This window comes from Eschscholzia californica, unplaced genomic scaffold, assembly GCF_041429995.1.
Source record: "Eschscholzia californica isolate CP2 unplaced genomic scaffold, dmEscCali1.0.p SCAF_4, whole genome shotgun sequence".
Lineage (NCBI taxonomy): Eukaryota > Viridiplantae > Streptophyta > Magnoliopsida > Ranunculales > Papaveraceae > Eschscholzia > Eschscholzia californica.
In genome coordinates, this window is record NW_028238461.1 from 10234209 (window position 1) to 10258883 (window position 24675).

Genomic DNA, 24675 nt, shown 5'->3' on the forward strand with positions numbered 1-24675 from the left:
CAAATTCAATGTCACTCTTTAAACTATTAACATTTGAATACGTGAAAATCTACTTTTTAGTTTACAATCCATATTAAGTAATGATAATTCATTTATAAGGTTATATAATGTATATATAATTAGAAATAGATCGGTTATATATAGATATATGTCTAGTTCGGTCGGTTCGGTTTTTGGCAGTTTTAAAAAACTCAAGCCGAAATCAAAACAAACAATGATCGGTTCATTGTTTTTTCAGCCGAGCCAAGCGAAGCCAAACACTGTTCGGTTCGGCCTAAAAATCATTTGGTTCGGTTCGATCGAGTTCGGTCTGGTCCGTTTGACCGACCATTGCTCACCCCTAAAACAAACAAAAACATTCTAAGTTAACGCTTGACTATTCATACCATGAGTTTGATTTTATATTAGACTTGCAAAAAGAACTATCTTAGTGCATCCCTTATCAATAAATGGACAAATTGCCCACCCGCCTTTGGTATTACGGTTGGACACCCCTCTTAAGTCCATGAAGTCGTGAGATCGAGTCTCGGTGGAAGCAGTTTGTCATCAAGATTTATCTCATGTAATTTAGGCAATGTATAAAGTAAATATTGTAGTAAAATTGTCGGACTTTAGGCCTCTTTCATTAAATTAGGCTGTTATGGTGCTCATCACATCTTCATGATGTATCAATGTCTTGTAAACGTAGATCGTTGTCAATTTCTCAAAAAGAAAAGGACAAATTTGAAAAGGATAGTAAAGAATGATGGAAAAAAATTCACTACAAATTTTAATACCCTCGACCAACCAGAATACTTTCATATACTTGTTTCTGATCCCCCCCACCCCGCATATTAACTTTTTTTAGGTATAAATATTGATCCAAATTCATCCTAAGTCGTAATTCATCCAATTCTATCAAGATTATCCGAAACAAACTTCATCCTAGGTCGTAACTCAGGATCGACTTCAGTACAAGCAAGACCCAATTGAAATGCAGCTAATACTTCCTTTTTCGCTTCTACTTCTTGTAATAACATAGGATCTACCATTTCCGATAACGGTTTTTCCTCTTCAAATCCTTTCCTTACCCACTTCACTATATCAAACCCAAGTTCTCTCCTCAATGAAGTAACTGTCGATGTCGATGTTGACGCCATTGTCGAAGATATACTCGGAGAAGACGACGAATCGGGTGATTTACCAGTCACTATTTCTAGTAATAGGACTCCAAATGAATAAACATCCCATTTTTGTGTTGGTCTATTTCCTACTAGCCTTGCCTCTGGTGCCTTATAACTGTTGCTTCTTTGTGTTTGTGCTGATTTTATGTAAGGGAGTGCCCCACCCATTAACCCACCGAATGAACTTGGGTCGGTCCCGGTTATACTTATTAATCGGTTGAGCCCGAAGTCAGATACGTAAGGATGAAACTCATTGTCGAGGAGGATATTTGTGGGCTTTATGTTTCCATGAACGAATTTACGTGGACTACATTCATGTAGATATGCTAGACCTCTTGCTGTTCCTTTTGCGATTTTTAGCCGAGTTGACCATGATAGACTCATCGACATTTGCCCATTTCGCCCTGCATCGGTTAAAATAAAGAAAAACGTTATCACTTATAACTTAAAACAACCGAGATAAGGTATCCGAAAATTTCGGCTGCCGACAGATTCCGCCAAACCAATCAAGAAAGAGAAACAGAGGAGAAAACCAGCTGTCCACTTCAGATTTCGACCCAAATTATCAAGCAGACCATTACTTTTTGTAACTTAGAATTAGCATATACAAATATTGAAGAAGGGTAGAATGGTCCCATCTTTGCTTCTAGTCTATGGGGTAGGTATATAAGTGGGGTAAAAACCAGAGTTCAACTAGATCATGATACAATCATCTTCACTTCAAAGCTAACCCTTTTTGCAGAAAAAAGTGGATAACAAGAAAAAAAGTAGCTTTTGTCAAAAGCTATTTTAAAGCAAACAAAACCAACTCAACTCAACAACTTTAGTACAATATCAAAATACATAACGGTTTCAAAGTGAAAAGGATGGGTTTTGTTAAAGAAATGGTTGATTTAATCACGTTTAGCTAAAGTTATTTTTTTGTGATTATACTAATCAAAAGGGTAGTGTATAATCAAGTAATCGGAAGCCTAATCTAGAGGTAATGAAGTACCTTCCTGATATTACACCGTTAGTGCCACCCCGTTCATTTTTTGAAATTTTATTATGTTCTTAATAAATGAGTCACTTAAAAAGTAGAGTATTATAAGAATATTATTGTTGCTATTAAATCATATTATTAAAGGTTTGATCTACTTTAGACGATCCAATGGGTGAAATCATACTACATTTCATTTCTATAATTTTATGTTAATGTACATTGTCATATTATCAAATCATTGGTGAGACAATCTAGAGAGTCGCCAAAGAGGTCAACCTAAGATGTGACCTAGCTTCATTGTGCTCAAAAGACTAAACTAAGTTTGTTTGTTAAACAAGACAACTTTAAAAGAACAAATTAAGGTGAGTTATCGATCCAAAAATCCTAGGAGTTGTTTCAAGTTTTGGTAAGTTTCGACTATCTCTATAGGAGGGTCCAAAATCTGAGCCAACTCTAATAGAAAATCATGATGGACCGACCGAATTTCTAACTTTTCTAAAAAGAAAAAATGCGAGATACAGAGAGTTGACTTGCAAATCAAAGTCGTTCACTAGGTTTCATGTGTGGGTCGGTCTTGACTTTTCGATCTGACTATCAATTCTGATAAAAATAGGAGCAAGATAGAAGAAGAAAATGAAAGAAACTAACCATGAAGAGCAGAAGCCAAATTGCCATTAGATATGAAATCACAAATAAGAAGCTTTTCATCAGAAGCCCAATAATAAGCCCTTAATCTCACAATATTAGGATGCTTAATCTTTCCAATTGCTTGTATTTCATTAGCAAATTCCTTATACCTTTGTCCTCCTCCTTCCCCTAATCTTCTAACAGCTACTGGAATTCCATTCCCTAATACCACTTTATACACAATCCCTAATCCACTTTTCCCCAATACATAAGCTGAAGCTCTTAATAATTCATCAAGTTCAAAACTAAAACCCTTATCAATGGCTACCAAATTACCTTCCCCATTACTTCCATCTTCATCTCTTTCTTTCTCTGATTCAATTTCTGACTCATTGCCCTCAAACCCATTCAAACAACTACAAACACATAAAGAACACATTTTTACTTTTAGGGTTTCCCCTTGGGTGCTACCCCCACCCAATTTAGTTTTCCTTGTACAACTACAACAACCATTTGAATCTTTTCGTTTCCAGTAAATATAAACTATGATTATACCAATTAGGGCAACTCCAAATGCATCTACTGCTGAAATCAGAATAATTAACCCTGGTTTTAAACCCTTTTTCTTTGAATTTTTCTCATGTTCTTGACCTAAATTACTCTGAGAAAATGAAGAAGAATCTTGGCATGATTTTTGAAGAGGAAATCCACATAGTAATGGATTATTAAGGAAAGCAGTTGGTCCTTGATTTGAAAATGTTCCATTCTGAGGTATTTCACCAGTTAGGTTATTATTCCGGAGATCAAAACTAACAGTCACCGGAAGATTCCCCAATTTTTTAGGAATTTCGCCGGAAAATCGATTAAAAGAGAGGTTTAATGTACCTGATAATGATTTTAGGTCACCGAGATCCGACGGAATAGATCCGGTAAATTTGTTCGATGATAGATCAAGTTGAACTAAATTCTCTAAGTTAGACCAAATACCAGAAGGAATCTCACCTGAAAACTTGTTTCCGGACAGAATTAACCGCTGCAATTGCCGGCAATTTTCCAAATCTTTCGAAATCGAACCGGAAAGTGAGTTTTCAGATAAGTCTAGGTTTTGAAGACGAGGAAGATGACAGATCGAAGGAGGAATTGAACCAGAAAGATTATTACCGTACAAAAATAAACTATGTAAAGATGAAGCATTAAATAATTGATCAGGAATCGAACCGTACAACTGATTTCCATGTAAATTTAATCGCCGGAGAAAAATCAAGCTTCCGAGTTCAGACGGAATATAACCACGAAGATTCTTCTCAGAGATAGAAATTCCGACGACTCTAGGTTCAGGAAAAGTAGAAATATTCATACATGAAATTCCAGACCAGTGACATGGATTTGAATCGTTTTCATTCCAATCGGAAAATGCTGAAGCGTCTGATGATTTATCAATGGCGGATTTAAGAGCGAGAAGAGTAAGTCCATCAGGAGAGATAGAGAAATTAGGTTTAGAATTTAAGAGTAAGAAGAAGAAGATTAGAAATATCTCCTTCATTTGATTTTTGCTCTTTCTCTCTGTTTGTGAAGAGGAAGAAGAAAAAGGAAGGTTTTAAAGTGAAGTGTTTTAGAGAGAGAGAGGGAGAGAGTGAAGAAGATGAGTGAGGGAGTGTTTTTAGAGAGAGAAAGTGATTGGTAGGGCCAATCTCCCGCCAAATAAACTTGGAAGGAAAGGAAGTAGAATCAAAGTAAAGGTTTAAACCATATAATGACGTTTTTCTTTTATCATAATCTCAATCTATTGCTAATCTGAATCTGACTCGTTTGACTCTACATAATAATCTACCCTCTAATCAAATATATGATAAATCAAATGTTACCGAAACACAGTGTAGAGCTTGATTTTTATAGAAATTTCACGTTTCATCTTTTTATTCTTAAATCTGAGTGAAGTGTAGAGCTTGTAATATAACATTGTGCCATAACTAAAAAAATTTACATTGAACTTTCCCAAAGTTACAAAAATGATGTGCAAATAAATTACTAGGTATCTCAAAAATGATGAAGATCTAATATTTCAGACGACTAGAACTTCATCGTTCACCTAAACTTTCCAAACATCAACCAATAGACTCATTCGATCAACCCACATATTTTGGCCATACATAGCTTTTGTAAATATTTACATGCTTGACCTAATACACATGTGACAAGTGATACCAATAACAATAGACCAAAACTGTAACATCTCAAGATATATAACAAGATAAAGACCACACCAATTGATCACGTGGACAAACTGTCCTGTACACGTGTCGTCTTTCTATACGTCACTTATTATCATCTACAGTACTATTTTGTTGAAACGTGGACCAAGATGTTCACTTTTAGTGTTAGCCGAAAGTGAAATCAAGACAGTAGGGACTAGAGAGAGAGATTGGGCGATGTCAGAGAGTCTTAATTTGTATTTAATACTTCATAGCTAATATTATTAATTACTCATGAAATATAATAATGTTGACTTGCACCATTGTTTCTTGTACAATCTTCTTCAAATGAATGCTAAGATTCCATCATTGTCTCTATGATAGCTGGATAGATTACCATCTAAGATCTTCAACAAAAAAAAAAAGATTACGATCTAAGAAACAAAGAAATTTTAAGTAGAGATAAAAGCAGAAAACCCAATGTAATTTTCACACGATTGGAACAGGAATTCACACGAATTATTAAAAGTTTCAATCATAGATAACCACATCGGATTTCTACTTAAAATTTATCCAGAAACTCTTTATTTTTCGTTCCTGAATTAAAGTGGGTTTAATGGATAAAATTAACCATTAATTGTTATAACAGCAAAGTGAGCAAAAAAATCAAGTAGAAACAGCTAGTAGTATTAGTTAAGTAAAAAGAGAGAAATGTTGAGGGCAAAATTCTTTCTCTTTAAGTTGTTGTCAGTTGGTTACTTCTTTGTCAAGCCAAAAAGCTAAATGCAATGAAGATTAAAAGAACCAAAAAGTATAAGAAAATAAGATTTGAAAGGGAAGAAATGCCAAATGGACAAATGAGAAAATGTTTTTCTTATTCAATATAATAAATTAATTTGATAGTAGGAAAGGTAGTTGGGTGAATGACAAGAAAAATTATGAGGGCAATCCAATATTAAATTGTACCCAACTCCACTTCTTCTTCTTTCTTTCTTTCTTTCATTAATGAAAATTGTTATGGACTTAGACTACTCTCTGTCTAGTGGGTCCTTCTCCTACTATCATGAAGTATTATGCTTAGAAGCTAAAACTAAATTTTAGATGATGAGTGCAAATATTGAAGAGATGATTAGTTATTTTGGAATAGAAGAATCAAGTCCTCTCGTTCGAGTGGTCGCGAACTTAATTTCTACCCTCCAGGTCTCGGGTTTACAGGTTTCACACTCCCTTAAAGGTATGCTAAAAGAAAAAGGTATTCAGTGGAGGACAAATATTTTTATTCTTATTCGAAGTAGCTAGGTTTATCTGATAAATAGGAGTAATATTAGTGGTAAAGAGTGACATAACTAAAAAACAACTAGAAAGAAAAAGAATCTTCACTTTATATCTCCCCCATCTTCACCCACTCATATACCAATAAGAACAAAAAAGAAGAGGAAATTTTTTGATCTTGTATGAGCCTAGTGGGGTTCAAGATATAAAACATCTTGAAATGCAGAAAATCATTGTTTTGAGGAAAAGTAGTTTCTGAAAGAACTACGAATGGAAGTCTTTCTATTTCTTACTTGGGTTTCGTTAAATTGTCAGGATTCATTCTTTAATGAGCTCCCCAACTAAAGGTGATTTGGTCCTACAGCTCGATCAAGTATTAACGAAGGGAATCGAACAAGATTCTAGATCCTAAAGAGGTAAGCAACAAAGTTGTATAAGAGACTGGTACCCATTATCTAGTATACCATAGCATATGGTGAACCAGATCCAACAGAAAATCTCATTCCTTTGAGTTGTCCTCCTTCGCAATCTATGTACAATAATCCACGACCCTAAAAACATCACCGAAGGCGGACATATTTTCTAATGATTACCGGAGGTGAGGTTTTTCCTCACACTCATAAAGTCACCACCAGCTCCCCTCACAACCATTACGGGACTGGCTTCACAAAATGGGACCTGGAAGACTCTCTTCTCCCTCCGACGCTGGGGCCTGAAAGACTTCAGTAAACCCCCAAATGGTCTAGGGCCTTCCTTGCCCCCAAATGATCTTGGGCCTCTCTCACCCCAAACCCTAGTTCAAGAGGTGCAAGTTGAGTTTGAGCCCAAACATTTACTGCCAAAAACACCAAAACAATGAACTAATCAACTAGATACCTCGAGCTCTCATTATATTATGATCTACATTGAGATGATTTAAGCTTCATGTAGTAGTTCAAAACGTCAAATTCAAAGACAAACTACCGATTAACAGAACCAACTTACGCATTAATCTCTACACAGAGAAAAGATTGCGTAGGTACCTGAAGGAATTCAATGGGGTAAATTGAAAATTATGTTACGTCTAGAGATCCATAAAAAAATAAAGAAAGTAAGAAATCACACAAAACACAAGAGATTTTACGTGGTTCGCTAGTAAAACCTACTCCACAGCGAACAATAGCGCAATGATTTTGACTATGCACGAAGAACAAGATTACAAAGATTTTAGTATATGCAACACACTAAAGCCCAAGTAGTTCACTTCCTCTATCTCTCTCCCAACCCGAATGGGTCATGTTAGAATCTAGTGTATGACCCATTTGGGTTGGGTCCGTTTCGGATTAGAATGAATTTGAGCCCAAACCCAAAATAGACCAATTCGATCATGGGAAATTGGGAACTGTTAAGGCAGACAAAGATTCTAACATGGCACACACATGGATAGAGGCACACAAGCCCAAAAGAGAATTTTACCATCTCTCTCTCTGCCCTCAAATCAATGGATGGTTTCGAGTTAACCAAAAAAGACTAAACAAGCACAGAGTGACAGAAATATCATTAAGACAAAGCTGGACAAGCCATAAAAAATAATGGTCATTGAAAAACAACCCTAGCTATTAAAAGTAATAGTAAGCATGTCAACAAACAACCCTATTTAACACTTTTGAACCTATGAATTACTAAGGATAATTCAAGATACATTGTGCCCTCCGAATAGCGAACTAACAACCTATAAGATTTTAGAAGAGGTGCTCAACCATTGGGCTAAAGGCTCATGTGAAACGCAGACAGATAAAGTAAACCAAATTTGTAGGCTAAAAATGTGAACATTTTTCTACTCTATTTTACCACGAACATGTAGAGTAAGAAGTGAAACAAAAAACATATCATGGGCTTATGGTCTATTTTGAACATGTTAATGGGGTTTCCATCTTTCTGGCGAAAAAAATGAGACTTTCATGTAGCCTATAACAGAAAAAGAATGATACCAAAACAAATATAAAAAATAAAATATAATATATGCTGGCTATGGGGTTCGAACCCATGCGCACTTATGTGCAGAAGATCTTAAGTCTTCCCCCTTAACCACTCGGGCAAACCAGCTATTTGCTTCTCATTTGAAGCATAAGTTATATTTAAACTTAGATTGATCATGAAGGTAATTTATCCCTAGCAAGAACTCAACTTACAATTATGATGTTTTTAACTCACAAAAAAACAATAAATTAACTTATCACATCTTTTAAATGAATAAAATCTTACTGTATAAATACTAAGTACTGTATAATTTTACTGTCTAATAGTAATTGAGTAATTTCTTTTGCTTTTAGAATGCTAAATAAAAGCTCACGTTTTTACCTTAATGGTCCCAAACACATGAACAAAACCCATTGAATATTTCCATTATAAAACAAGTTGAGGTCCAACCACCCCATAAATGAACACACAAGAATCATACTAATATATGGGTCCCTTCAATTTTGTTGTATTTTATAACATGTCTAATGTCTTGGTACCCACTAAATGTTTGGGAGTTTTAATTTTAATCCACCAAAACAAATTAAATTATTTTAATTGACAATTAGAATCTTAGAATGGTCGTTGAATGATGATCTAATATAAATTCCATCTCTCTCTCTCTCTCTAGAATTATATTATACTACTTATTAATATAGTTGGATATGATTGTATAAAATTTATGTACGTTGAACTTGTTTGCTATATTATAGGAGTTAGTAAATGTTGGCATTATTCATTAAAACTCATTATACTCCATATATGAAGATTGTCCCCAACATTATCATATGACATGCACGTGCTTTCCTTTTTCCTCTCAATTTTTGTCTTGGAATTTAAATTGGATAATCAAACAAATGAATAGGGAAAATCATTTCACTACAAAATGTTAGAGATATAGAGAGAGGGAGAGTTTCATAAATAAAAATAGATAGAGAGAGAGTGTTAAAATTTCACATGGGTGCATATAAGGAGAAATTGATTTCTTATTTTACTCTGATTATTATATTTAAATGGAGTATATACATGCTAACCAATCTTAATTCTGAATTTTTTATTTAAAATGATGGTGCGTTGATCAATCTTCTCGAAACAAAATAATATACGGTGAAAAATGGTAACCAATAAAAAATGACTTTAATGAAAATAAGTAAATAGAAGACAAAGACGAGCCAAGGTGAGATAATAAAAAAATGACTTTGCACTTAAAGTTGTTGTACATATGTGATTGATTGAGTATATAGTCACATGAATAATGTCATAATATACAAAAATGGGTTGGGGTTCGTATCCTTGTCAAGATATTGTCGCACAAGACTAACTAATGATAGTTAATAATTAAATTTCTAATGATTGTTATTGCCTTAGATAGTATTTAAAATTTAATACTATTGAACGATGCCACCGTCTAACTAGAACAGAAAAAAGAAGAAGTTGTATTTACAATATATTATAAGTATACAACGGTTTAATTTAGGTGGATTCAGAATTACTAATTCAACCTAATACGTCTAACTAATTATCAACTCTGTTATTTTTTTAATCGTAGACAGAAACAAAATTACAATGATGATCTTATCTCGCATGTTTGCTCTTCTTTTCAGTTTCAACTACAATACTTTGTACAGACAACGAATCATCGAACTTTGGAAAAATACTGCTTTCTCTTTGAAATTGGATGAGTCAAACTTACCTTTCTAAGTACAAGAAGCATTGACGAACTTCATTAGAAAAAGGTTATTTTCCAAATGACCGCTTACTTTATGACCAGCTTCCCGCGTAGCTCTCTACTCTATCAAAATATTCAGATGGCTCTCTTTTTCATACTGTCAAATGTATGTCAACTCTCTCTCCTCATCTCATCACCTCTCTCGCCACTTCATCATCTTCTTCGGTAAGGTCGCCGACCGGTCAAAATTTCCGGCGACCTTCATACTTATAAAAAAATAAAAATTCTCTCTCTCTCTCTCTCTCCACTAGGGTTTGGGAAAAACCCAAACCAGATATGTTGAAGCTTCAACAGTGAATCTTCAAAAATAAGAGCGATAGTATGCCCCATCATACTTCTAGTTGAACCTAGGAGCGTGTTTGAAGGGGTGCAACCGGTGGGTCGCACCTGCCCTTCTCAAACTGTTAGGCCCCTAAATATAGAGCAATTTAAATGATTCAAAAGTTGTGGTTTAGTTGATAAATATATTGTACAAACAGCATGCAGTCATAGACTCACATGTTCATTATTCTCCCTTGTTAATTTTTTGTTTATTTTCTCAACTAGTTATTATCTCGAACAACTAGACACAACAATTATTAGTTATAGATAATCAATGTGTGCCTGTGTACTTCGATGTGGTGGTGCATGCTTAAAAATATTTAGGGGCAAAAACTATAAACTTTAGATTCATCTTATAATTAAGTGCTAGAAAATCATACACTTTAGATTCATCTTATAATTCGTTTCGGATTTTTTGCTAAATACACTGTTTATAAAAAAAACTTACGTGTTATTATTGGAAAAAGGGTTCTAAATTTTTTTTTTTCTTTCCGCATTGAACTCTCATATTCTCGGCCACATCCGTGACTAAATCTTAGGGCAGAGTTTCATTTTCCATTCAATAAGTTAGGACACAAACCTTAACTTGAGTTTGTATCATAAGGACCGACCACTTTACATCTCTTTTAGCACTCCATGTCAAGTTTGACTAAACAACCATACCCTTTCTTGCTACATTACCACGATGTCGGTCGCATGGGAATGATCCCCATCAGTAAAGGCAAAAGACAAACTCATATGGTGTACACGTGGCAGGTGCAAGGTGAGTTGAAAGATTTGAAATGTACAGTAGATATACTACCCGATAAATAAGAAATCCACTATAACTATTTTAGTCAACCCACTCCTCTATTGGGTATTGACTATTGAGTTTTGTTTGACTTTTACTCCATGTGGGATCCGACAGTTTGTCACTGAAATAAGGAGTGAGCAGCTTTGCTCAACATTTAGGATCACCACCAAAACCAAAGCCAAATCAATCGACTAAATCATCTATGGAACCTTCATAAAAAAAAATCATCTATGGAAGATGAGTAGATCAAGTCGTGGTCTGACTTCATTTGATCTGGTTTAGTTTGATTCGAATAACTTCGATCCGTTAATCAAAACATACTCTATTAATTAAATCAAACATTTGAGAAAAAAATGAACTCAAGAAAAAGAATGGAAGTTAAATCTTATGCTTTAAAATCATACAGTAAATTATTACAAATTTAAATATCTAAAAAAATCTATTTCTTAGTTTTGGACCTCCAAGTAATAATTGTTAATTTATTTCTATTTACTCTATATTAGGGTAACATATTGTATTTTTGACACGGGTTAATTCCGTTTTGGCCCCCATATTGTGACCAACTCACCGTTTTGGCCCCCAATTGTGTCCGGCAGTTCGTTTTGGCCCCAATTTCCTATTTGGCCCCACCATATTTTTGTAAGCTTCTCCATTATACCCTTATGGCAAATTCGTAATTTAAATGTGTTTTCTTTCTCTTTGTCCACCTCACCAAGCAATTTCCACGTCACATTTGTCCACATAAGGTCGCCGGAAAATGTCGCCGGAAAATGTCGCCGGCGACATCATTTCCGGCGACCACCATTTTTTTTTTTTTTTTTTTTTTTTAACTTCTTCTTCTCCAACCATCTCCTTCTTCTTCTCCAACCATCTCCTTCTTCTTCTCCAACCATCTCCTTCCTTCTTCTTCTCTCTCTCTCTCTCCTTCTTCTTCTCTCTCTCCTTCTTCTTCTCTCTCTCTTCCCCTCTTCTCTCTCTCTCCCTCTTCTCTCTCTGTTAGGTTTCCGGCGAAGGGAAACCCTTCGCCGGAAACCGTCTGGATCTGGGGAAAACCCCAGATCCAGACGGTTTCCGGCGAAGGGTTTCCCTTCGCCGGAAACCTAACAGAGAGAGAAGAGGGGGAGAGAGAGAAGAGGGGGAGAGAGAGAGAAGAGGGGAAGAGAGAGAGAAGAAGAAGGAGAGAGAGAAGAAGAAGGAGAAAGAGAGAGAAGAAGAAGGAAGGAGATGGTTGGAGAAGAAGAAGTTAAAAAAAAAAAAAAAAAAAAATGGTGGTCGCCGGAAATGATGTCGCCGGCGACATTTTCCGGCGACATTTTCCGGCGACCTTATGTGGACAAATGTGACGTGGAAATTGCTTGGTGAGGTGGACAAAGAGAAAGAAAACACATTTAAATTACGAATTTGCCATAAGGGTATAATGGAGAAGCTTACAAAAATATGGTGGGGCCAAATAGGAAATTGGGGCCAAAACGAACTGCCGGACACAATTGGGGGCCAAAACGGTGAGTTGGTCACAATATGGGGGCCAAAACGGAATTAACCCTTTTGACACATCTGTCATTAACGTACTAATACAAATATTTTGGATCAAGGGTGTATTTATTTCATATTTATACTAATTTCGAGCAGACTTTGGATATTTGTCATTTACCACACACTCGTCCAGTTTCATATGTCATCTAGATATATTCAACAACACCACTATATGAATGAGGTAACATCTGACTATGATATCACTTTCAAAATGGGTTAAGTGACTTAAAGAAGATAATGCACTTTTAATCGTCCACTTTCTAGAATGTGTTAATAATTTAATGTTGAAGTGGAGTATATCTTATTTTATTTTTAATATAAAGCCTAAGTGGCCTATGTAATAACCACCAAATTTTATCTAACAACACTAAATACAATATATTTAAAACAAATATTGGAAGTATATTTTAATAACCATATCTGGTTTCTCATTTCTTGGAATGGCTATTTATCAAGAACAATGAGTAGTTAATTGTCTAGTCACCTTCGCCTTGCATTTAGATTTCATTGACTACAAATGTAATATATTTTGTTGATACATTTTATATGAATTTAACTATATAAAGATTTTGTAATACTATTTTTATCTAAGGTTTAATATTCTTATCAATTGAATTCAATCTTAAAAAGCCAATTAGTCAAACACTTGAGATAAAATTTTGTTTTCCAACTGGAAAGCTGGACATGCCTCAAATAGATTCTTATTTTGTATTCTAGTTGAATCGACAATAATGAGATTTGATTTATCATTTGTTATTATCTAAATCTTAAGGTTCAAATTTCATTTTTAATATTTCTTTACATTTTGCTAGGCTATTATGTGTTCTATTTCAAATTTTGTCCTACTCATTTAATGCGTCCATCTTTTCTCCACAACAATAAAGGTCACAAGTTGGACTACAAATGTAGTTGGCAATTCACAAGAAAAATGTTAGTATGCCCGAAATTTGAGGTCGGGATATGGCGGGAATATAACGTAAAGAGTTGATATATATTGGCCAAAATTTTCTCCCTCTCTCTTGATTGAGAAAACTACGGGACAAAGCAATAAAACGGAATAGTATCAGTCGGCTGAGATAACGGAAAATAAAATAAAAAGTAAGCAAAGAGTGTAACGGAAATATCGTTTTTTATAAAGCGTCTTTAAAAATTATTCGCCGTAATTCTCACGCTTTATATATAAAAATCGGTTCTACTCATTTACTCCTCTTTCTCTCTCTCTCTCTCTAAGTTGAGTCGATTCCACCACTTAAAAAAATTCGATCTTCTTCAGCAACTTCCTTTTGAAACCCTAATAACACTAATCACGAACCTAAACAGATTGAAGATAATCGAAGTAAAACCTCTAACTTCAGTTAATCAATTTCGAATTTTTTTTTGCTGATCTCTAATCTATGAAGCTTAACCGGATAGAGAGCTCTGGTAATTTTCTTCATCTGATAAATTACTTTTTCTGATTGAAGTTGTTTCTGTGATTTTGGTTCTTGTTCTTGTTGTTTTAATAGCTTTTGTTTGAGCACAAAGAAGTGTTTTTAGTTAATAATAAGTTTAATTTTCAGTGGATTGAACTGGAAATTTCATTTTCCATGAATTGGAAATAATTAGTACTAATGTTTATGAGATATTGAAGATAAAGAGGAAATTTTGCTACTAATTTTTTGAATCAGGATGAACCTTGATATGTAGTTGCTGTTTGAGATCTCAGCTCACATAGTCACAAATTTGCCTAATTTGAATCTAGATAGATTTTAGTGATAGAAGTTTGAGATTCAGATTGAAAAGTCTTATCTATTATTTATCAGAAGACATTAGGTGAGACGCCAAATCTGAATCTGGTTCTACATCTTCTTTAGGACTACTTTTTTTTTTCCATTTTCTATTAGCTATATATATTGAGATACGATTTGGGTATTGGTTAAAGGGAAGTAAAGTTAATTTGTGGATTCATCAAATACAAATGAGTAAATGTGGATTTTTTTGGTTAGGTTATGTTTTTTTATTGCTCAATGGAGCTTCATCATACTGAGATATTTGGATTCATCTCATGTTGATTAATGGAAGATTCTTTTCATTTCATTCGTTTTGGTTAATTTTACTAACTTTGTCCATTTGAACATTTTTTGGTGGATTTCAGCAAGACAGATTACCCGTGAATTCTCCTGATTAGGAATTATGGATGTTGTTGAGGTGGAAGAAAGTATTGCTGCTGCCAGTGATGCGAAGGTATTAGCTATTCCAGGCCTGAAGTCATAAAAAACTCAAGATTTTCTTTCAAAACTCTTTTAGTTTTTGAATTGTGCAATGATGTAGGTGCATTAACAGTGAAAAGTTAAATTGTAGTTGTCGTCAATAAAGTCCAAATAAGATTACCATCATAAGATGTTAAATATTTTGTCTTAAAAAGCATTACCATTTCAGTAGGCAATAATATTGGTGTGGGCTCACAATTGTTGTACACTTATTCTTTTTAACATAAATACGGCATCAAGCATAATTAGCACGTTTTACGCACATGCATATACTTGTGGTCGTGAATGATCGCGAGTGAATTCAGGTCATGTCCTTGTGGGCCTTGAGTGTTTACTTTTATGTTTACTTTTGGATGATCATGACTTACTGTGCCTAACTAATAGATTTTATTATTACTCACTAGGAAAGAGTTGAACATATATGTAGAGGCTTATGATCACGAGTACAATACTTCTAAAACCTTGATTTGAATTGGGTGTCCGTGTTTGGTCTTCAAGTTTGACTTGGCCAAGTCGTTAAGATGAGCTCTTTACAGTTACCATTTTTAGCAAAGCTTCTTATTGGCTTTAGAGTTCCGCAGTTAACAACTTCATATTTTGTCTACTGGATTGAGCACTCGAACTGCAGCCGGACTCTGGACATGAGTAAAATGCTAATATTTTTTATGTTTGCTTATGCAGTTACATGGAGGTATCTGTAGAATTCTTTCTGCCATTATTTCCAAAATCTTGGGAATTTTTCCTGTATTAGAAGCATCAAGACCGAGGAGTAAATCGGGTATCGAGGCCCTATGTTCATTGCATGTAGCACTTGAGAAGGCCAAGAACCTCCTTCAGCATTGTACAGATTGCAGTAAACTCTACCTGGTAAAGGTTCTTTCTAGCTTAAAGGTGTTTGCTTTGTGAGATCTGGTAGTCATTCTTTCACCTCCTTGTATATATGTATGTAACACAAACACTCATTTTGGAAATTTTGGCCATATCGACATGCTTTTGTCAGACACTCAGATACTTCAGTTACTTAAGTAGGAACAAAACACTACTGTAGGTTAACGTCTTCGTTTATGATGTAATAATGGTTCGTTCAGAAATAAAAAAAGCTCAATTAAAAAAAAAAAGGACTTAAACCTGATACCTGATAACTACAACCAGAAAATGTATGTGTTCAGCCGTATCCCATACCGATGTTTTCTGCTCGTCGCTCAGAACCCTCTTACTGGTATCGGAAGGAATACTTGTATCAATGTGGCAGTGTCTATGTTATTTGTATAAATATACACTTTTTGACATCGTATTTAAATATGCAAACAATTAAGGGCATCCGACAATGTCCTGTTCCATCTCCCGTAGAGGATAAAAGTATGAGGCATCAATGTTCATATTTTGAGTAACACTTAAATGAAGTGTTATCTGTTTGTGTTGTGTATTCTTGTTAGTATTTAACCTTTCTTCTTCACAAAATGTTTCTGTACATGTCTTCTTCACAAAATGTAATTTAGAAGTATTTTATTTGTGACATCATTCTTCAACTTTCAGGCTATTACTGGGGAATCTGTTCTTTTAAAATTTGAGAAGTCAAAATGTGCTCTTATGGATAGTCTTAGGCGCGTCGAAAATATTGTGCCACAAGCAATTGGTTGTCAGGTAATGTGCATGCTTATTATGCTTTCTTCTTGACAATCAATTCATTTATTTATTTTGTTTTAAACATTGATTCTTCTTATAGTAACGTAGTAAGACTTTTTCCCAGTGTCTGAGTTTCTTCTTTATCTATCAATTCTATGTAGCTTAAGCAGTAGCCTTGGTCTTTGTGTTGCGATCTTTGCAGATTTTAGCAATCGTACATGATCTTGAGGAGTCAGTATTCTCTCTTGATCCATTAGAGAAGCAAATCGGTGACGATGTAATTTCATTGCTCCAGCAGCAGAATAAGAAATCCAACCGCAACTCAAATAACGAACTTGAGATTTTCCATCTAGCTGCTTCAAGACTTGGCATTACTTCGTCAAGAGCTTCTCTCACTGAAAGAAGAGCTCTCAAGAAGCTAATTGAAAGAGCCCGAATCGAAGAAGACAAAAGGAAGGAGTCCATAGTGGCTTATCTTCTACATCTCATGAGAAAATACTCCAAGCTATTCAGAAATGAGTTCTTCGACGATAATGACTCACAAGGATCGTCAGCTCCTTGTTCCCCAACCATTCAGGGCTCTTTTGATGAGTGTGGCACTCCTAAGGGAAATGACCAAGCTTTTGACCGTCAGTTCTCGAAACTGAGCTCTTTCAACTTTAGGCCTGGCGAAAGTAGATCAGATCAGATGCCAATACCTCCTGAGGAACTAAGATGTCCGATCTCATTCCAGCTTATGTACGACCCAGTGATCATCTCATCCGGGCAGACATACGAGCGTGTGTGCATTGAGAAATGGTTCAGTGATGGGCACAACACCTGTCCGAAAACTCAACAACAACTCCCCCATATATGCTTAACACCAAACTACTGTGTCAAAGGTCTCATTTCCAGTTGGTGTGAACAAAATGGCATCCCTATCCCTAATAGTCCCCCAGACTCTCATAATTTTAGCTACTGGAGAATGGCATTATCAGAGGCAGTGTCAACAGACTCAAGATCCATGGAAAGCATTAGCTCCTCCAATGGAATCAAAGTTGTGCCTCTCGAGGAAAATTACATGGTTGAGCAGGTCGGAAGGAACGGAACGGGGAATGCTACCGCCCAAGAGGCCGGTGAAGGTGATAATTTTGATACATACAATAGATTACTAAACATATTATCTGACAGTGAGGATTTAACTAGAAAATACGAAGTGGTTGAGCAAATACGTCTCTTTCTGAAAGTTGATGAAGAAGCAAGGTTGTTTATGGGAGCTAATGGGTTCATTGAAGCACTGGTGAATTTTTTAATCTTGGCTGTACATACTGGCAATATTGAGGCACAGGAAACAGGAGCTATGGCTCTCTTCAATCTTGCTCTTAATAACAACAGGTGCATACTCTTTTCTCTTTCCATTTTGATTGTGCACTTCGTATTTATAGATCGGTTCAAGGTTTATAAGGTTGAAAATGCCTTAAATATGGGTCGATGTCAAAACTGGGAAGCGACCGGAGAAACCATTAAATAGCCTTATAGCCCGCACCTCTACTTATATTTGCCCTAGTCTTGTTCGCTGCTGAGTAGGTCTCATCAACCGAACCACGTAAATCTCGTGTTCTATTTGGTTGTTTATTTTCATTATTACTTTGCTATTTTGCTAGTTCCTCGTCATACAGATACCTAGGTCAAGCAATATCTGCTAAATTCTAATTTTAAAATTCTTTCCAGGAACAAAATGATGTTGTTATCTGCCGGAGTAGTTCAAGTATTGGAAGAGATGATTCTCGACTCAAACTGCCATGAGTCAGCATCAGCTCTCTACCTCAGCCTTTCCTGCCTTGAAGAAGCAAAATCCATTCTAGGATCGAGCCAAGCAATTCCGTTTTTAGTTCAGCTCCTCGAAAGTGATAGTGAATCCCAATGCAAACTCGACGCCCTCGAAACTCTATACAATCTCTCAACCCATTCACCCAACACCACCAACCTTCTCATATCAGGAATACTCGAAACAATCCAAACCCTCTTGACAAACCCTATCGACCAAACTTGTGTCGAGAAATCAATAGGAATTATCAAGAATTTAGTCTCAGATAAGTTAACGAACGAAGAATTTATATCTGCCCCAGGTCTTATAACTTCACTAGCAACTATCTTAGATACGGGTGAGTTAACCGAGCAAGAACAAGCCGTTTCATGTCTTTTAGATTTATGTAGTGGAAGTGAGAAATGTAGTGAGATGGTTCTACAAGAAGGTGTTATACCTGCATTAGTTTCGATATCAATGACAGGAACGACACGGGGAAAAGATAAAGCGGAAAAACTTCTGATGTTATTCAGAGAACAAAGACAACGAGATTCATCTTCTGCGGTTGAAATAATACAAGACCAGACCGAGGGTAGTATGGTAGGTGTTTCTGCTTCAGAGCGGAAACCTCCGTGTAAATCAACATCGAGAAAGATGGGTAGGGCTTTGAGTTATATATGGAGAAATAAAACATTTTCGGTTTATCAGTGTTAGAAGGCGGGATTTTATATTGTTACCATAACCTTGTAAATTTTCTGTTGTTGTATTTTAGTTTTCTCATTTAACTTTACTTTTTATACTTTTATAGAGAAGAAATGGTGTATAGTACAAAGTAAAGTCATGAACATGAAGTAATTGGGAAGAATATGTAACTTGCTATCCTCTAGCCTATTGGCAAGTTTACATGTGGAAAGGCTGATCCATTAAGAGTGTGACTTGAGGGTCCATAGACATTGCATTGCCATAATCTATGTACATTTGCTGGGCCGTACCCACATGGGCTGATTCATTTAGAAAGACGTGAGGGTCCAACTGCATTGCATTGTCACAATCCGTGTATATTTGTCGGGCCACTAGTCAAACAAACTTCACTGTAGATGTAATCGAACTCTATCTTGTGATTATTTTGTTATTTGGTTTTAGTGGAGTGAAACAAAGTTCACAGCAGATGTGATTGAACTCTATCCTGTGACTGTTTTGAACTCTATCCTGTGACTGTTTTGTTATTAATTTTGGTGGAGGGATAATATCTGTTGTTGAGAAAACAATAATACCAGCCCGTCTAGCTCAGTTGGTAGAGCGCAAGGCTCTTAACCTTGTGGTCGTGGGTTCGAGCCCCACGGTGGGCGCATACTTTTGTTTTTATTTTTTGTACCTTATTTTTATTTTTTGTACCTTAGAAGACGTGTCATGGCTCGATTTTTTGTACCTTAGAAGACGTGTCATGGCTCGGGAAACGAAATGTAAGCCTATCATGAGGGCAGAGGGTGGTTTGGATGGTTTCCAAATTGAGTTGGTGGTGTCTTTGTGTTTTTCCTTTGAGAAATAGACTACGATCTAAGTTCGTCGATACAAGACGTTGATACATCATGAATGTGATAAGCACAATAACCACCTAAGTTCAACCATTAGCGAAAGAGGCCTAAAACCCAACAACATTAAAGAGGCCTAAAACCCAACAACATTAAAGAGGCCTAAAGTTCGACAAATTTATTGCATTATTTATACCTTTAATAACTCAAGTTCAATAAACCTTAGACTTCCAAGAATTTGGAGTTTATGTCAATACTTTCGACCACTTAGACAAGCAATTGTTGACCATATATCTTTGTGTTGAAATGATAGAACTCACAATCTCTAAATCTTGAAATTATGGTTTTTGTTTAGGATGGTGCGGACCAGCAATTGTTAACCTCTTAAGAGGAACACCACACTCCTGTCTCCCACCAATGTGGGATTGCTTTACAACACACCCTCCCAAGACCACATCAAAGTAGAGCGAATCGTGCTGATAACGTGTTATAGGATGGTGCGGACCAGCCTTCCGGGCTGCTAATGATACTGTCCGCTTTGGCACACCTGGGCTTTACGATTTTAAAAGGCCCCACTAGGGAAGGGTGCTTAACCTCTTAAGAGGAGCACCATTCTCCTGTCTCCCACCAATGTGGGATTGCTTTACAACAGTTTTCTAAGAACTGAATTATAATTTGTAGTGTTTGATATTTTGAAACAAGAGATTTCGGTAGAAATAATTTACAAGTAAGAGGTATGGTCAATGACTTCAGTTGTGGGGTGGGTGAAGTCGCTAGACAAAATGAAAAGACGACAATTGTCAATCAAAAAATGTCTTTGTCCGACTCTTATATCGGCCGAATCAGCTAGGGTGTATCTCTAAATCCTGATCGGATGTGTACTCTGATCAGCATAAGTGTCAGACAGAGCATCACGATTATTGCCACTTGGTATGTGCATGACAGTGGGTGTGATTGTGTGAATAACTAAAAAAAAAGGTGTGTATTTAAAGTTCCGTCCATGTGTTTTGTCCGTGTCAACTGTCAAACTCAACTATAAGCTTTCCCATCAACATCAAATACTCCCATTTGGCGCCAAAAAAATCAAAAATCAAAAAGAAATTAAGAGAATCAAATTCGATTCTCAGTTCGTCAATTTCCACCATTATTTCAGAACAATTCCATTGATTCTCCTTATCGTTTCTAAACACAATCAAATCGACCCAATTATCTTCCACGGGAAACCCTAATTCCTTTAAAAGATAGAGGGAAAAAAAATGTTCACTGATGCAAAAACTTTGGGGAAAAAATATATGATTAGTATGTAATTATCATAATCATCAACATCTCTTAGGAGAATCTAATGTCTAGTTCGGGTTGTTCTTCCGGCAACAATCTTCTTCAACTACGAACAATTCGTATGTCTTGATTCATTTCTTGTTTATTTTCACTTTGATTACCTTTTCTTGTTTCAATTTCATTTCTCCCGGATTTGCTGGTTTTACTGGATTTGTGTTTATTTTCTAGGGTTTATTGTAATGTGATAGTAGTCTAAAACTTATGTATGAATGAGTTTATGAATTTTAATCTTGAGTTCCTTTTATGAGATTAGGGCTTAAACTTCTACAGACAAGTTAAGTTTTAATCTTGTGTTTACTAAGGAACGTTAGAGCATGCCCTAAATGCTCATGGTTCTATTTCCTTGTCTGATCAGTTTAACTGTCTTTTCGGTCAAAAACTGAGTCAGGGTCTCAATTGACTTGAGCTAGATGTCAAACAGTTTGTTTTCATGTTATTTGTGGTGTCTAATTCGTTTATCTATCTATCTATCTATCTATCTATGTATATTCATATGCTTTAGGTCATAGGAATTAGACCTAAAATGGTAACTGTTGAAGTTTTGTAATGGAGATCGTCTAGGTATATTTTTTTTTATTAGGAGTGTGGGTTGACATGTTGTGCTAATTATCTTCTCTAGGCATACCTGGGGATGGAAGATGTTTATTCCGGTCCGTAGTTCATGGAGCATGTCTTAGAGCAGGAAAACCAACTCCAAGTGAGAGCCTACAAAAGGAACTCGCCGATGAACTAAGAGCTAAGGTATTAGCCTTTCATAGACGATCGTTTTATCTGTATGTACTCGCAAAATTCTATAATGATTATATGCTTATCTAAATGATTTGGCATAGGATGCATATAGTCAATTGCATTTGTTTGATCAAATTCTAGCTTATAAGTGCAGTTAAGTTCACCTTCAACTACGGTTTACTCATTTTTTGTTTTGTCGATCTTAACAAAACTTCGATCTGTTTAAAGTCTTTGAACCTTCATCAACCGAAAATTTCTTTGTTTCTGAAGGTTGTTAATGAGTTAATTAGAAGGCGTTCAAACACCGAATGGTGAGTTTCATTAAGACATAAATTCATTTTTTTGCTCGATCGATTAAAACAAAAACACAAATACAAGTAAATATATGCTATTCGCAGGTTTCTCGAAGGTGATTTTGATACGTACATAATGCAGATGAGACAATCTCACGTGTGGGGAGGAGAACCCGAGCTTCTCATGTCCGCACATGTACTTCAGTAAGTAATTTGTAATCTACAACCATCTTTTAAAACATCTTATTTTCATTTTACAGACCCAAAGATATGTTTTCATTGTTTCAATTGTTGGCGAACACCTGATTGCTCCAATGCCGAATTATTAGTATGATCTCAACCACCTCATTTAAGACTTCATACATTGATTTAGAAATATTACCCACATTACGATTTGATGGATTCTCTAGTTATTAAACTAGTCTCGTTAAGATTTCCCGATTTAATCGAATATAACATATTGGTCGGGAAACAAATACACATTTCAAGATGATGGATTCTCTAGTTATTATGGATAGATGTCCTAGGGGATGAACAACACACCTTTTCTCTGCCCATAATTTGGAAGTATCTTATCAGTTTCTCGAAATGCATTTCTTAGTTCAACAATGCTAAGATTAACACAATTGTTTTTTACACGAATACAAGATCATTTAGTCTTTCACTCTGAACAATTTAACAGATGTTCATCTCCAAATATTGAAAAATAGTCTATAATGGTGAATTATATATGTTCATTTTCTGTCAACAACCTACAATTATTGTTCCGAGTTTCACTTTGGTTTGTATTTAGTGCATAAGCTAATGAGTAATGAACATGTTGAAATATTGAGGTTTGAAGGCGAGTAAGTTGATTTGCAGGATGCCAGTGTCAGTATATTTGAGAGATAAGAACTCGGGAAACATCAAAATTATTGCAGAATATGGCCAAGAATATGGGAAAGAGAATCCGATTAGAGTAATTTATCATGGGTATGGACACTATGATGCATTAGAATCTCCAACCGATGGACATCAATTGAAAATGTAAGATGATCCTCCTCCATCTTTTGTATTGGAAAAAGCTATAGGGCCGAATGGACCCATAGGTGAGCAAAAAAGAAAAACGCCCACCGTGGGGCTCGAACCCACGACCACAAGGTTAAGAGCCTTGCGCTCTACCAACTGAGCTAGACGGGCTGGAGGTCATAATATCTCAACTGTAAATATTGATACTTTTTTGGTGGTTTTGACAGATGAGGAAAAGATGAAAATGGGGTCCCACTTGCACAGGAATTGTTCTTGTAAAAACCTTGGAATCAGCTGAACTTTTTTTCCACGTGGTATTATTATCAAAACCACAATTTAATAGAAAGTTTTATATTTTCAATACATTGTAAATTCATTGTACGATAAAAGAAATGATCTATTATTACCGGTGAAAACATATTTTTGTCCATCTATCTTGACGAAGGAAAATGTATACCCGTGTCGTATGTTTAGGGGGGGTATTGGATTGGGACTTTCGTGGACATTTGAGAGTCCGCGAAAGTCCGAGGCATTCAAATCCAGACATTTAAGAGTCCACGAAAGTCTGAGGCATTCAAATCCAGACATTTGAGAGTCCACGAAAGTCTGAGGCATTCAAATCCAGACATTTGAGAGTCTATGAAAGTCCGAGGCATTCAATTTGTCTTCCAAAATGTCTCAGACTTTGGTGGACTTCATAGTTTGATGGATTTGTGAAGGATTTGAGACAAATTTGGAAGCCAAAATGTCTTTCAAAAAACAAGAGACATTTGAAGTCCATGTAATTAAAAAAATAATAATGATATTAAAATAATAAATATCTACCAAATGTCCATCAATGTCCACAAATATTCACAGATGTCTACGAAAGTCAAAAAATATATTTTTGAAATGTTAGTATAAATATATTATTTCATGTAATTAAAAAATAATAATAATATTAAAATAATAAATATCTATCAAATGTCCATCAATGTCCACAAATATTCACAGATGTCTACGAAAGTCGAAAAATATATTTTTGAAATGTTAGTATAAATATATTATTTCATGTGATTAAACAATAATAATAATATTAAAATAATAAATGTCTACCAAATGTCCATCAATGTCCACAAATATTCACAGATGTCTACGAAAGTCGAAAAATATATTTTTGAAATGTTAGTGTAAATATATTATTTCATGTAATTAAAAAATAATAATAATATTAAAATAATAAATATCTACCAAATGTCCATCAATGTCCACAAATATTCACAGATGTCTACGAAAATCGAAAAATATATTTTTGAAATGTTAGTATAAACATATTATTTCATGTAATTAAAAAATAATAATAATATTAAAATAATAAATATCTATCAAATGTCCATCAATGTCCACAAATATTCACAGATGTCTACAAAAGTCGAAAAATATATTTTTGATTAGCACAAATATAATATGCATTACACATTTTGTCAATGGACTCAAGATTGTTTATGGATCAAATGTCTTGAAA

At 35.2% G+C, this 24675-nt stretch overlaps 3 protein-coding genes and 3 non-coding genes across 6 annotated transcripts; 3 read left to right on the top strand and 3 right to left on the bottom strand.

Moving 5' to 3' along the window:
- Positions 1 to 593: 593 nt before the first annotated feature.
- Positions 594 to 4515, bottom strand: LOC147542518 (Leucine-rich repeat protein kinase family protein). The gene is made up of 2 exons (XM_086635673.1): positions 2794 to 4515; positions 594 to 1567 (listed from the first exon to the last, which is right to left on the bottom strand). The coding sequence occupies exons 1-2, from the start codon at positions 4313 to 4315 to the stop codon at positions 885 to 887; spliced, it is 2205 nt and encodes a 734-aa protein (XP_086491799.1). The 5' UTR covers positions 4316 to 4515; the 3' UTR covers positions 594 to 884.
- Positions 4516 to 8238: 3723 nt separating this feature from the next.
- TRNAL-UAA (transfer RNA leucine (anticodon UAA)) lies at positions 8239 to 8321 on the bottom strand. Its single transcript has one exon. It is a non-coding gene; the product is annotated as a tRNA-Leu (tRNA).
- A 5448-nt stretch (positions 8322 to 13769) lies between these two features.
- On the top strand, positions 13770 to 19136 carry LOC147542520 (U-box domain-containing protein 45-like). The gene is made up of 6 exons (XM_086634961.1): positions 13770 to 14032; positions 14745 to 14833; positions 15541 to 15726; positions 16396 to 16503; positions 16688 to 17859; positions 18196 to 19136. Exons 2-6 carry the CDS (start codon positions 14783 to 14785, stop codon positions 18983 to 18985), a joined length of 2307 nt encoding a protein of 768 aa, XP_086491087.1. The 5' UTR covers positions 13770 to 14032; positions 14745 to 14782; the 3' UTR covers positions 18986 to 19136.
- Positions 19137 to 19547: 411 nt separating this feature from the next.
- Positions 19548 to 19620, top strand: TRNAK-CUU (transfer RNA lysine (anticodon CUU)). The gene has a single exon. It is a non-coding gene; the product is annotated as a tRNA-Lys (tRNA).
- A 1440-nt stretch (positions 19621 to 21060) lies between these two features.
- LOC147542522 (OVARIAN TUMOR DOMAIN-containing deubiquitinating enzyme 4-like) lies at positions 21061 to 23581 on the top strand. Its single transcript, XM_086636949.1, has 6 exons — positions 21061 to 21200; positions 21761 to 21882; positions 22141 to 22181; positions 22269 to 22367; positions 23025 to 23189; positions 23399 to 23581. Exons 1-6 carry the CDS (start codon positions 21146 to 21148, stop codon positions 23400 to 23402), a joined length of 486 nt encoding a protein of 161 aa, XP_086493075.1. The 5' UTR covers positions 21061 to 21145; the 3' UTR covers positions 23403 to 23581.
- Positions 23270 to 23342, bottom strand: TRNAK-CUU (transfer RNA lysine (anticodon CUU)). The gene has a single exon. It is a non-coding gene; the product is annotated as a tRNA-Lys (tRNA).
- Positions 23582 to 24675: the final 1094 nt, after the last annotated feature.